The sequence below is a fragment of the Abramis brama genome, assembly GCF_963993115.1.
Source record: "Abramis brama genome assembly, chromosome: 6".
In the NCBI taxonomy this organism is placed as follows: domain Eukaryota; kingdom Metazoa; phylum Chordata; class Actinopteri; order Cypriniformes; family Leuciscidae; genus Abramis; species Abramis brama.
The window spans coordinates 39,088,295-39,102,729 of record NC_139968.1 but is presented as its reverse complement, the minus strand read 5'-3'; the positions used below and the strand labels follow the sequence as shown (position 1 = coordinate 39,102,729).

General features: G+C 34.8%; 1 protein-coding gene across 1 annotated transcript; it reads right to left on the bottom strand.

Annotated features, from left to right (window-relative positions):
* Positions 1 to 44: 44 nt before the first annotated feature.
* LOC311084279 (uncharacterized protein) lies at positions 45 to 11,862 on the bottom strand. Its single transcript, XM_084116212.1, has 11 exons — positions 11,377 to 11,862; positions 8,992 to 9,276; positions 8,135 to 8,422; positions 7,846 to 7,965; positions 7,653 to 7,697; positions 3,888 to 3,932; positions 3,442 to 3,480; positions 3,311 to 3,337; positions 2,791 to 3,153; positions 2,239 to 2,370; positions 45 to 1,354 (listed from the first exon to the last, which is right to left on the bottom strand). The coding sequence occupies exons 1-11, from the start codon at positions 11,462 to 11,464 to the stop codon at positions 1,206 to 1,208; spliced, it is 1,581 nt and encodes a 526-aa protein (XP_083972338.1). The 5' UTR covers positions 11,465 to 11,862; the 3' UTR covers positions 45 to 1,205.
* Positions 11,863 to 14,435: the final 2,573 nt, after the last annotated feature.

The following is a 14,435-nucleotide window of genomic DNA, read 5'->3' as shown; positions in this document are numbered from 1 at the left end:
AATTATTAACTGGTGTCTATCGATCACATAAAAAAACACACAAATGAAAACACACATTAGCCTTTATTTCATAACAATCATACTGTGCTCCAGTTGGCAAACTACATTTGCAATACAACTGCAAAATACATTTTTAACACGTTTATTGACTAAACAACCCCCTGTAACCGTTAGACCTATTTAAAATTGAAAACAAAAAGTGTAAACCCATAAATGGACTTTTGTAGATCCATGTGGCATGATGTTAAAGCCCCAACACCTGGTTCGCTGGAGATTTTCCAGGGTTTTATAATGGGGGTTTTCAGTTTATGAGTAAAATAATGTCAGTGGTAAACATAACTTGACGATATTTTGACAATTTGTTCTATAATGTAAATTACAAACCCATTTTGAATATTCATTTTTGAAAATGTATGCTTTTAATAAGTAACTAGATAAGACTGTGTGGGGTGTGAGTGTGGTCTTGATACTATCAAATATTGGCTGGATTTGTGTTATTCGTCCAGTCAGCATTAGCCATTCTGAATGTGGACTGGATTTAAAAATCACCCATAATATAATGTTTTTTCAGATATATTTTTGCAGACTTAATAGAATATGTTTTCTTAACTAAGTCCAAGCAAGAATATTAGTATTTTTGCTCTTCCAACATTTTTTTTTCAATTAGTGTTTTTACAATAAAGTTTTATTAGTGATATAATTTGTTGTTAATATTTCATAATACGGAGTGCATTTTTTCACAGTAAATTTACAAGTTAGCATCTCAAATATCACAGTATGTAAATAAACTGGCCTGAATATTAAAAACTCAGTACATCACAACATGGTCACAAATATTTACACAAACTTGAATGGCAATATGTCACTCTTAAATTAATTAAATGAGATGCAAATAAACCCTGATACTGTTTATGTTCAATACAAGGTTCAAAACTGTTTTGAGGCTGTCATGTTGTGTGATTTTGGTCCAGAGATTAGCATTATGAAAATGTTAGTGTATTAAAAGCTAAAAAGTCAATAGCACTATATTTAACAAAATATTCTCATAAAATATAGTTATCAACACATAACAAGCACCTGTTTTTGCATACGGTCACACTACCTGCACTTAATGAATCACTTCTTAACCATTTAAAAAGTGATATGCATATGTGTAAATCCGTATAGACTACATCTGCCGGCTGGCATTGTCATGTGAAATTGTGTCACCGTTCCCCACCTGACTCCTCCTCATCCTCATTGGATAAAGTGTCTGTTGGCTCAACAGTATATGTACTAGTGTTGTGGGGGTCCTCTTCTGGTATCAACGACAAAGTTGTGTCATTTAGATCTTCCCCACATATTTGTGTGGCAGCTGTAGAAAACAAAGAAACACAGAAGGGTAAAAGACAGAAAGCCGTAGAGTTAAACTGCACTGTGTAGCAAATTAAATATTCATGTTAAAATGGAAAAAAATGCATCATGTGACTCTTGATTTCAAACACAGATTTACGCTATCTTTACCTGATCGCAATTACACACTGTAAAAAAGTTGCTGATTTACATTTTTAAGTACAATCAACTTGAATGTTTAAGTCATTTCAACTTAAAAAATTGTTGAATCTTGACTATGACTTCTAAAAAAAAGTTGAAAATTGCTAAACTTATTTTGATGAGTTAAAGCAATGTAAAAACATATGTTGTCACAACTTATTGATCATATAATTTAATATAAATAAATAAAATAAATATAAATGGACTTTTGTAGATCCATGTGGTTTGATGTTAAAGCCCCAACCCCTGGTTCGCTGGACATTTTCCAGGGTTTTATAATGGGGGTTTTCAGTTTATGAGTAAAATAATGTCTAACATTATTTTACTCATATAATAATGTCTAAGCCCAAGCAAGAATATTAGCATTTTTGCTCTTCCAACATTTTATATTAATTGGCATTTTTACAATGAAGTTTTAGAAGTCGTTAAAATGTGTTTAATATTTCATAATACATGAAATGCGTGTTTTCAAAGTAAATTTACAAAGAGCATCTCGAATATCACAGTATGTAAATAAACACTGGCCAAAATTTAAGAAAACTCAGTATATCACAACATTCTCACAAATATTTACACAAACTTTAATGGCAGTATGTCATTCTCGATTTATTATATGAGATGCAAATAAACCCTGATACTGTTTATGTACAGTACTGTGCAAAACTGTCCCCACTGGTCATGTGAAATTGTGTCACCGTTCCCCACCTGACTCCTCATTCTTATTGGATAAAGTGTCCGTCGGCTGAACAGTATATGTACTAGTGTTGTTGGGGTCCTCTTCTGGTATCAACGAAAACGTTGTCTCATTTAGATTATCCCCACATATTTGTGTGGCAGCTGTAGAAAACAACGAAACACAGAAGGTAAAAAGAGAGAAAGCCGCAGAGTTAAACTGCACTGTATAGCACATATTCATGTTAAAAAATGGATGACATGAGAAAAAATGCATGACGTGACTCTTCATTTCAAACACAGATTTCAGAATTAGGCCCAGCAAGTGTTTTTTTGATTTTGTTTTTTACATTACAGCTACCTGATCACATTTATATTATTATAATTCTACACACAGTACACAACAATATAGATATGGCCCTTTTACTATTTATTTGGAGAAAAAACTAAGAATATAAGCTGTTAAAAACACTACTATTGTGAAGTGTGGACAGAAACATATTATTATTATTACTTATACTATGCTGTAGAAGTTGACTGGGTTCAAAAAACAAGTGAAAATAGAAGTTGGCTTAAGCTTCTCACCACGGACATTGACTTTGATTGTTTTGGTATGATGATTTGTGTTGCTGGCGATCTCAAGTTTAAAATACCCGGCGTCTTTGACTCTCATGTTCTTGATAGTGAGATTTCCAGTTTTATTATCCAGCGTCAGTCTGCCTTCGAATTTCCCACCAGGACCATCCTTTACTGAGAATACGCGGCTCCTTTTATAGCACACAGCAATGACACTAAATAAATATGTGCAATCAGACACTCTGGAATCAGCGTATTTCCATCGTAGTCGATCATCTCTCGGTAAGTCAGCAACACCAGAGTTTAGAGTGACTGTATCTCCATGCTTCACTTTTATTTTCATCACTTGATCTAGCCCATCATGAAACATATCTGGGGAAAACAAACAAAATTCCAAGACAGGAATTAAACATGTAGAGTTGGTGTACAACTAATATCTTGTTAAACAACCCTTAGGTTTCTGTGATATTGGAAATTATAACATTTTCTTTGCAATATGGTAAAGTTGCTCACAAGAGAGGGATCTTACCCTGAAGTGGATCACATTCTTCCTGACCTGTTCCAATAATAATCACAGATTATTATTATAATTATTATTATATTTTTTCATGATAACTTGTAATAGACAATGAAAATGCATACTGTTTTAAAATAACTTACTGTTTGGTAAGTCTCTCTGCTGTTTAGGCATTTCCCCAACTGCTAAAGACAAAAGATCTTATATCACCTTATATCAAGACCTTATAAGACCTTATATCAAATTATGTTTTTTTGATATACATTTTGTGTTATTTGTACTGTATCACGTGACTTTGACTAGTTACATTTATAGTTATAGATTTTGAAGAAAATAAAGGAAGAAGGTTTGTTGGTGCTAGACAGTGGAAAAGGCTAGAATTAAGGTTTTTGGAACGTGAATACATGCAAAGTAGTTTTGAGTTGATTTCTCTTATAATTTAACAAGACAAAAGAAAAAGTAAAGCTTCACAACAAGTTATAGATTCATGCATCAAATCTTCTGTGCAAAACCCTTTTGGAAATAGCGAAGAAGGGACTCAAACACACAGAGAGATTCAGTTGGTGCTCACAGTAATTCAATATCTTACCATTATTTGGATGGTCAACAACATCATCTTCTCTGTGAACTGGATCTGTTTAAACAATAATTGATGCAAGTTAACTTTTCGATTGTGGTTTCAGAGTAGTGTGTTGTTTTTTTTCATTTATATTGTCCTCCGAGGTGAAATTAATTTAGTTCACTGCTCAAAAAAACATTTTATATCTAAACATTTTTAAATCAAGATACATTTACTTGAAGAAAATCTGCCATGGGGTCAGAAAAATAAACTTGCATGAAAAGTTTGATCAATTTATCATAAAACAAGACGTGATATCTTATGTCATTTCAGTGAGAAAATCCCTTTTTGCAGTGTTGTTACTGTTTACCGTTACTGTTCTGTTTACTCTTACGCCGTTTCACACATACTCCATGTGCAGTGCGTATGCAGTGCAGGAGCAGCACGCGCAATAGTGCTTTCACATATGCTGTGTTTGCAGTGCGTAACTGATCCGCTGCTTTAAGCTATACCACAAATACATACTCACTATTTGTATTTCAAATCCAGAAGTTATCAGCAACTTTTATTTAAAAAAAGTTTTTTTGTCAGCATTGCAATTCTCTTTGTACACATATACACTCTTTAATAGATGTATTCACGTTTAAACACAATTTAAACAACATATTATTAAATGCATTACTTCTATATAATTATATATTAAGTTGCTCAAGCAAGTGGTAAAATATTTTACCATGTACTTAAATTAAAATCGCATAGCCTACATTTTAAATTAAAACTTAAAATTGACAAAAACAGCAGACTCATACCCTTTCCTTGCATAATTTAAATCTTTATACGATAATTTTGCATGTCACAAAGAACTTGTTTTTCCACCTCCACGAATGAGACAAGTGTTGTTTATGTCGCCTTGTTGAGGTAAATTGTAGCTTTCCTTGCTTACCCCGGTCTTAAAGTGAAAAAAAAAAAAAAAAAGTATTTAATTAAATACATTTATGGTGAGATTACTACATTTTATTTCATTAATCGCATTTATGGTGAAATTACTACATTTTCAGGTCAATCTGTTCATTTTGACCACGAAACATGCGCTGTCACTTTAATTCAGCGTTTGCTGCACAGCAAAAATAGACTCGGTGCGGAAACGATCTCTGCACTGCTGTATACACACCGCAACTGGAACGGATCGACGGACTGCAACCGCGTGCAGTGTGAAAGCTCTAACCTGTTAACATGGGTACGGAAAAAAATACGCACCGCATACGCACTGCAAACGGAGTAGGCCCTATGTGTGAAACGGGCGTTACGGGGTACTGTTACTGTTTTACTGTTACTGTTTATTGTTTACTGTTACTGATTATTGTTACTGTTACTGTTTACTACGGTGGCCAAGAGAGCTCAACACGCAGCAACTGAAGAAAACACATGCAAATAAAAAAAACACATGCAAATAGAAAAAAACACCCGCAAATTAAGAAAACATCTGCTCCAAATAACACAACCAAATACAGAAACGCGCAGCAAAAGTTCACAACACAACCAAATACAGAAACGCGCTGCAAATAACACAAACCACAATGGAAATGTTTCCAGGAGAACCAAATAAGTGACGAACCCGGCTGGGACGTGCTTATTGCCCGTGAGCATCCCTATGCCCTGCTCCCTTCGAAGGGCAGAAGGTAGAGCTCTTGGAGTGGGACTTTGAGTGAGCAGGGCACTAGTGTGCCATTACGTACAGGAGCAACGGAAGACAACGTAATTTCCTCATTATTTTTCACCTGGGATGTTCCTCCCATGACAACGAAGCACGGTGTCCATCAGCTGAATAGCTGTTCTTACGACAGAAATATATATTTATATTTATATTTATATATAATGCTGTTAACAATAACGGCTGCAAATAAATATTTTATTTTTTACAAAAAAGCTTTTAAAATATGCGTTATATATCTGTGTCTCAGATATATGCGTTATATATATAAAGTGTGTCTCAACTTTAAAACTTTGGACCCTACATTACCTGACATTTCTTATGAATCTTTTCTTTAAATTTAAACATAACATGAAAAAAAATTGTACAGCGTAACTGATGTGTAGATTAATATCTTTCCCTCATGTTCTTTTTCTCTGTCTTTATTTATTTATTTTAGTTTTCAGCTCATTGTTCTTTTCTCATTTGTATTCTGATGACATTGAACATATTGTTAATACATTTTGTATATTGTATACAAGTTGTATGTCATAAAAATTCTCTGTATGTTTTGCAGCAGCAACAACAACAAAAAAAGTTAAAAGAAATAAAATAAAATAAAATAAAGTAGACTTTTGAGCTGTAAGCACGTCCCAGCCGGGTTCGTCACTTATTTGGTTCCCCTGGAAACATTTCCGTTGTGGTTTGAGTTATTTGCACGCGCTTCCAATGTTTCTGTTTTACTGTTTTACTGTAACTTTTTACTGTTACTGTTACTGTTACTGTCACTTTTACTGTTACTTTTACTGTTAGTGTTTCTGTTACTGTTTACTGTAATGGTTTACTGTTACTGTTAGTTTTACTGTTTACGGTTTACTGTTACTGATTACTGTTATGGTTTACTGTTACTATTACTGTTACTGTTTACTGTTACTGTTTACGGTTTACTGATACTATTACTGTTACTGTTTACTGTTACTATTACTGTTTACTGTTACTGTTTGCCCAATCTTTCTAATCATAAAGAGAAACTGTGGACTGTCAATCAGAGGCTGCGTCTGAAATCGCATACTCTCTTGAATAGGTGCTTATTTTGAATAAGTTATGACTTCACGACTGCTAAAATAGTCAAGTCAAGTCACCTTCATTTATATAGCGCTTTTAACAATATGGATTGTTTCAAAGCAGCTTTACAAGGATAATAGGAAATTACCGTAACAGATTGTTTAAGCTTTACAACAGCTCTAGGATAAAGTTATTGTCCAGCTGAAGTTAGTTTTGATTGATTTATTCACTTCCGTTGCGAAGATCATTAGTTATTAACTTAGGGGCCGCTAACACAACACCGTTCTAACAGAAAACCCTTAACGCACTCCGGCCGCCCATCCGCACAAAACAGTGCCTGGCATCTCGAGAATGCAATCCCTGAAATAGGTTTGAAGGTGCAAACGATTATCCGTTATCACTGAGCAAACCTCAAAAACGCAAACCCGCGAAAACGCAGACATCGCGCACATGCACATTACGTGTTCAGACCAAAGGTAAGCACGTTTGAAAAAATATGTGAGCAGGCGTGTAGTCCTTCTTTAAAAAAATAGCATGTTCTATATGTGTTTAGTATGAATGTAATCCAAACATACTACATTCGCCATGTTGTCATTATCATGTGACCTACCAGCATCAGTTCTGCCAGTTCTGCCAATAACTGCCATTCATAAATCATTTCCCGTGGCCTCATGGGATAGTAAAGTATTCATATGCACACTTCAGAATCTTGCCAGATCTAACATCCATGACCAGTAGAAGGTCATCCAGGTACTTTTTTGCCTATTTTTTTACGAGTACTGTGAATTCGGACATACTTCTTTTGTCACATACTGTTTTTCGCCTACTTTTTTGTGACCAGTGCTGGCAAAATGAGTCACAATGAGAAAATTTTCAAAAATGAGTTATTGTTCTTTTCACATTCTCTACTAAAAAAATCTTTAAAATGATGTATGATGTGAGTTTGAGAAAAATCTCAAAATATCAACAGTCTAAAGACATTTATGTCTTTAAATGAACTTGGCAGTACTTACAGTTATATATATGAAGTAACATCTTACCACTGTTTAGAAGAATAGCTTCCTCTGGTTCCACAGGAGTCTGCTCTGTTATAAAATAATAAAATAATTTATAGAGTGAAGCAAGTGGCAGAAGAATCCATTTCTACCACAATCTAGCTGATTTTTTTATTTTGGTTGCAAAGTTTTGTCGTTACACATTATTCTCATTGTATCAGCTGTATGTAACACTTACCCGTTTCTTTTGCTTTTGCAGATTTCTTGTAAAAGTAAACAGCAGCAACAGCCAGCACAGCTGCCAGCAGGAGGACACCAACACATATACCCACTATAGTGCCAACAGACAGTCCTTGTGCTGTAACAGAGAAGGTATAGGTCCAGTAACTATCTAATGTATCTTACAATACCTGTTCATGATCTGTTGAAGCTGTGAGACTATTTTGCACTACCTTGTTTTTTGTTTTCACTTTTAAAACCAAATATTGTATGTATACATAGTTATGTTAGCCTGGTTATAGATATACCTTCACATGTGTGACAGAGTGTGTTGATGTCCAGATGTGTGGTCTGGTTGCTGATGGGATTGTTCAGCACACAGCTGTAGGTGTTTTTATCCTGATATTCCACCTCCAGAGGTAGAGAGAGACTGATGCTGAGATCAGACGCACTGATGCTGGACAATACACTGATTCCTGCGTACCAGGAGAGAGTCACATGACTCACATTCAACACTGATGAACACACCAATGAACATGAAGATGATGATGAAGACGAAGAACAGTCTCTGCTGATGACAGGAACAGGCAGACGAGCTGGAAAACATGACAGAATAATTAAGCAGAAGATAATTTAAGGATAAATCAACCTTTACTTGTAAATCACCATGTTCATCTGAAAGGAATTGGATCTGAATTACACCTTACAGCAGTAGTTTGACATGTTCACAAATGTATGGCACATGTATGGCAAGTAGTCTAGATCATCCTTTTGATTTTGGAGTATTGTTTCAGTTGGGTGAACTTGCTTTGATAACAAATTTACCAGGTTTACATGGTCATGACATTACACATGACAACAATACACAGGCTGGTACAAAATGAATCTATGACAGTTTCATCAAAACATGCTTAACAACAGGCTCCATTTGGTAGAAGTAGGGGGAGGAGTCAGAATCAAAATAATAAACACAATCAGTATGTCGGCTTTGTCTACAACAGTTCATGGGCAAATGACTCGAGTAACACCATAGACCTTCAGTAAATTCCTATTCCTTTACAAATTTTAGATAAAGTAATATTTATTTTAATGCAAACTTGTGTTAATTTCTGCACATCAAAAGTTTCGATAGAGATAATACCACTGAAAGACTAGAACTACTCACCATAGACAGTAACATTAAACGTCTTGTACAAGCTCCTGCTGAAAATATTAAATGTATATATTCCAGAGAAATCAGCTGTGATGTTCTTGATGGTAAGAGATACAGACTGTCCATCCACTTGCAATCTGTCTTTAAATTGCTTAATTTCATAGTTCATTACTATGACAATACTGTCAGGTCCAAAGGTCCACCCTGTCACATCTTCACTCTGTATTTCATCAGTGTGTAGAGTGACTGAATCTCCCTCAGTGACTGGCACTGACTTCACTGCATCACCAAACACACCTGAAGAACAAACAGAAACGTTTATTCAGATTTGATAACAAAACCACAACACAGTAACTATGTGAAATGCAAATGCCTTTGTTTGGACCAGAGTTTGATATAAAACAACATACTGTAACACACAAGAAATAGCACAATTTCTTCAACCCAATTATGCTTGACATGTACTTTAGTTCTTTCTTCTGTAGAAGATATTTTGAAGAATGTTGGTAGAACGTTGACGGTAGCCATTGACTTCCAATAGTGTGTGTGTGTGTGTGTGGGGGGGGGGGGGGGGGGGGGGTACATCAACTGGTGTACCAACATTCTTCAAAATATCTTTGTGTTCAGCAGAAGAAAGAAACTCGTACAGGTTTGGAACAACTTGAGGATGAGTAAATGATGACAGACTTTTTGGGTGAACTATCCCTGTGAGTCAGTCATGAAACTACAGAAAAAGCAGTTGTTTTAACCACTTTTAAGCAGTAATTAGACTGCCATTAAAACAGACATGCTGATCTGGGTTTCCATCATCAATTTATTGTCTGAAAACGTGCAATTGCTGAAATAGAAATAAACTAACAGAAGTCAAGGGCCCAACTAAATCACTAAACTCTGATCACCGTAATGGTGACTTCAAACTAAACATTTTCCACCAAACATCAACATCTAAACTGTTAATTTTTAAATAAGAAATTTTGTAGGCGTCTGGCAGAAATAAAGTATGGTTAGTAATAAGTAAAGCTGGTAGTGCTGTTTGTGGAGTTGTTTAATCCTCCTCTGCATCGATCTTAAGATGATTAATGTCTTCTTTTATCCTCAATTGATTTTATGTAAGTCTGTGTCTGGAAGTCAGTTGAATTTTCTGTTCTTGTTGTTCATGAAAACAATTCAACGTTCCTAGAAAGTTGTTGATAAAAATGATGTTGAAAGAATGTTGGAACATCATACTAGGCCTATAACTTTTTTTTAAAAAACATCCCTTTAACATAAAGAAAACTGGACATTTTAACATTTCCATAACCAAAACAGATTGTTTGGAAAATGTTCTAAGAACAAATCGGGATCAGGAATATTGACTTTTGACACATTCCCAACGTTTGTGCTCCTGCGCATACGTCATTATGCAACAGGAAGCTCGCGCTCCACAATGTCGTGAACGCGCTCATGACCGTTTGCCAAAGCTGTGTATATTACAGGTAATAATGTTGTAAATAATGTTTAGATTCTTGCACAGAGTTTCATTTCATAACCCCTCAATGAATCGTCAGGAGCCATGAGTATTCATTTTGTTTTACCTGTATATGTATTGATCCTCAGTCAGCCTTTAACTTGCATTCTATGAATCACCAAGGATCACGGTTTCAGAAAAAAAAAAAAGAAAAAAAAAAAACTTCTTTACATTTCTACTGAAGAATAAAAAAATGTAAAGCCAATTTTCATTTTTGGGTGAACTATCCCTTTAAGTACACATGTGCATGCCAGTGGGGGAGGTGGGACAGTCTTGTCTGAGAAAGGTACTGTAAAGACTGTAAAGGTCTGAGCACTGTACATGGCAACCGTCACTAGAAACCGCCCTCATACTCAACTAGGCTAGTTCAAAAGCTGCAAACATTCACTAATTCCTCTCTGGAGATAAGTTAGTTGTGTTGCTGTCAGAAAACATTTCACTGATTCGTTTAAAACTGACAGGGTTAAGTCCATGTCATCAAAAGGGAATTTATGCAAATACCTTAAGAAGAAGGAAAATGTTATCTGTAGGCTAGTTTCTGCTACAGCCACAAATACTAGGAAATGTGGAAAAAAAGAGCTACATATTACGACACTGTTAATAGATCTGATCGACTACAAAACATGGTTTAGAGCGTTTTTTATTTGTCCCGCCCCTCGACCGTGACGATCGCTTGCCCTGCCTTAACACATTCTTATAAAGGTCATACTATTATTTTATTAAAATAATTAGCCTATTTAAAAAATAAACACGTCTATTTTGTAGTAGGCTAATTTTGCCTATACCTGCAGTGCTGTTAAAAAAGTTTTTAGGTGTGCAGGCGTACAGGTGTACAGGCTTAAACGATTGAAACCGAAAGTGCGTTAAACAATGTTTAGCCTACAACTTACCGTCTATGTGCAGTAATAACAATGAAAAAATGAAAAAATTGCTCTTCATATCACTGTAGAGTTTAGTAAAATCTGAGTGAAGAAACATGAAAAGTGGAAATGGGCCGCTCCGAATGTTCGTCCCGTCACAACTTAGCCTAGCCTACTTCTGAACCGACAAAATGCACATTTTGAAACTTATTTTAAAAAAAAAACTACTACTGACTGAGATCCACTGGTGTGTATTCTTGATGACAGTTGTTTGTTTCCACAAAAAAGAGTGATTTAAACTTCCTCGAAGAAAGATCAGAGCGGATTACACGCATGGTCGCACGCAATAAGAGAGAAAAGGTATCACACAAAGCCAGGTGTTTCACTGCACTTTTGTTGCGGAAGTCTTCATGGCTTGATATTCATCATGACTAGCTTTTCCAGCAGTTTCCTTATCTGAGTCTTCTCTCAAAGGGACATTAGCTATGGACTTGTTATGAGCTGCAACAAAGATTTTTGTATTTCACGAGTTTCTTTTCTATACAAATGCCCTTAAAATTATGAAAAGTAAAAATGCAAAAAAAAAAAAAACGCTAAAATGCAACGTTTTGCTATAATAGATTATGAATTGAAAATAAACCCTATCTCTTTAGTTTAATTAATTATTTATTTTTTTATTTTCTTTATTTGTTTTTGTTTTTTTCTTTCAATCCACTTTTGCACCTGATCTTACTGTTATATTGCAATGATGTATTATTTTTGCCATGTTGTTTGTGCATGATATTTTTTTTCAATAAAAAAAACTACGGAAATACAAGCTTTTTTCTATTAAAGAAACTATCAACTTTAACAATGTTAAAACAATGTTCCATACTATTAAAATTGTCAATGAGCCATTTATCTTTCATCAAATGTTCATCCACCTGTAATTTGCAAAGTTATATTCTAACCATTAGATGTCGATAGAGAGCCAGAGATTCAGCACTGAATCCCAATAGCCTGACTTGATACAACATGCAGTACAGGAAGAAAACTTCACTTGACACCCCCAACATCTTCAATTTCACTTAAAAAAAAAAATTGTACATATTATATATTGAAAAGGTCTTAGGGTATCTTGTTCACACACTGTTCTCTGTGTTGTAAATGCAAAAAAGTGCATTTAAAAGCCAAATCATTTGCATGATTAAAGTCAGGTTGGAGCAATAACCATCAATGTCTGAGTTTACAAATGCCATTGTCATATTCTCTAAAAAGCAAAGGTCTAATTTTGCTTTTTTTTAATAGTAATAGTACCCACAACAATCGTTCTTAGTACTTAAATGTCATTTTTAGCATTTTAGAATCGACTCAGGAAGTATATGTTTTTATAAAGCAGAAAGAAAATGATATGTGATTCACTGAATGCATGACACTCAATTTGTGAGTCGAAGTGAAACCTGTTGTGTCCTCATTTGTTTATCTAGAACAAAAAGTGGGTTCATTTGTTAGAAGGACAGCGTGTGCACGAGAGTTTGTGGGTGAAGAGCTTCTTTACTTTCACTAATATGAACATCACAGGCTCAATTCCACATCAAACAAACATTTACAGCGAAATAATATAGTAAATGTAGTTACACAGAATGTTATTTTCTGATTTTATTTTACCTTCAACAATATAGGATACAGCAAATAAATAAATAAATAACCTGTGGCTGTCTGCCAACAAGAATAGTTTATGCTGCATAAACATGTTTGCAACTCTAACCTCAGCACTGCGACCTCAGCAAGTGTGTGTGTGTAGACTCAAGACTTACATCTTTTTAGAGGAGGATTCATGCATCGCCTGGTCACTCTTAATGTTGACATTCATTGAGTTATTGACTGTTTAGCAAACAGCTTAGAAAATGGTCCATGCGTTTTGTTTTGTTTTGTTCTGTCTGTGTTGGATGGGTCTAGTTGGTAAATTATTTATTATTAAAATATCTTCAGTAATCAATAAATTTATTAAAACTGATTTTTTATAAAAAGTTTAACCAATAGAAAATTCTGAGTTGTGTCTGAATAACCATTTCGGATGTTCTTCAGGTGTTTTTGGTGCTGAGACAGATTCAATAGAGTCAGTGTCAGTGAAGGAGGGAGATTCTGTCACTGAAATACAGAAAGATGATCTGATCATCTGTGGAGATTATGCACAGATTATTGATTAAAAGGTGTCAAAGAAAAGGTGTCACTGTTTATGGTGAGTAAGGAATTACAAGACTCACAAATACACAAAAATCCAGTTGAATTTACAATTGTTTGAAGCATATTGTGTTTTATAGGCCCTACACAGCAAAAATAGCCTGTATTTGACTGAAATTCCAGAATTGTCTAGATAGCGTAGTTAATGTTTGGCTGTCAGTGAATGGGATGCTAAATATATGGCGTATATAACTTAATCTGACTCCAATATAATTAATCTGAATCCATTAAAGTTGTTGTTATTCTTTAACCTCTTATTCTTTAAAGGTCTTTCTTAGAACTGATAGGAAAACGTAGGATTTGACCTGAACGTTTATATAACGAAAGTTATAATCACTTTAGCTTTCAACATAATTTGTGATAAATGGAAAAATTCTCAAAGCCTTTAAAGCAGGCAAAGTTATTTATTAAGTTACATGTTTAAATATACAGAAAGTAGAGTGGAACAACATACTGTATAGAAACTTAGTTGTAACAAATAATGCACTGTCGTGCAGAAGAGGCCGTAAAGCCTTTCTCATAGTATGAGGTCACGCACCGGTGTGCGGTAGTGGCGGGGTTAAAGCCTTTCTCCTAGATCAACAGTTACCTTTCCTTCTTATAACCTGAGCAAAGCAATGTTAAACATGAGTGGAATACCAACACCAAACCCAACTGACAGGAAACCAAAAGATGAGGCAAATGGGTGGAGATCTAGAGGGGGAGAAGAACATTAACATATTCTCCTCAATGTATGCTTAAGTAATAGTACCTAGATTGTACAATAGGATACTTTAATATCTCTATTAAGTTCACCACCATTCATTTCAGTTTATAAGCTGTCAGATGAGACCAAACATGACATAGTTACATATTAGGACACACTA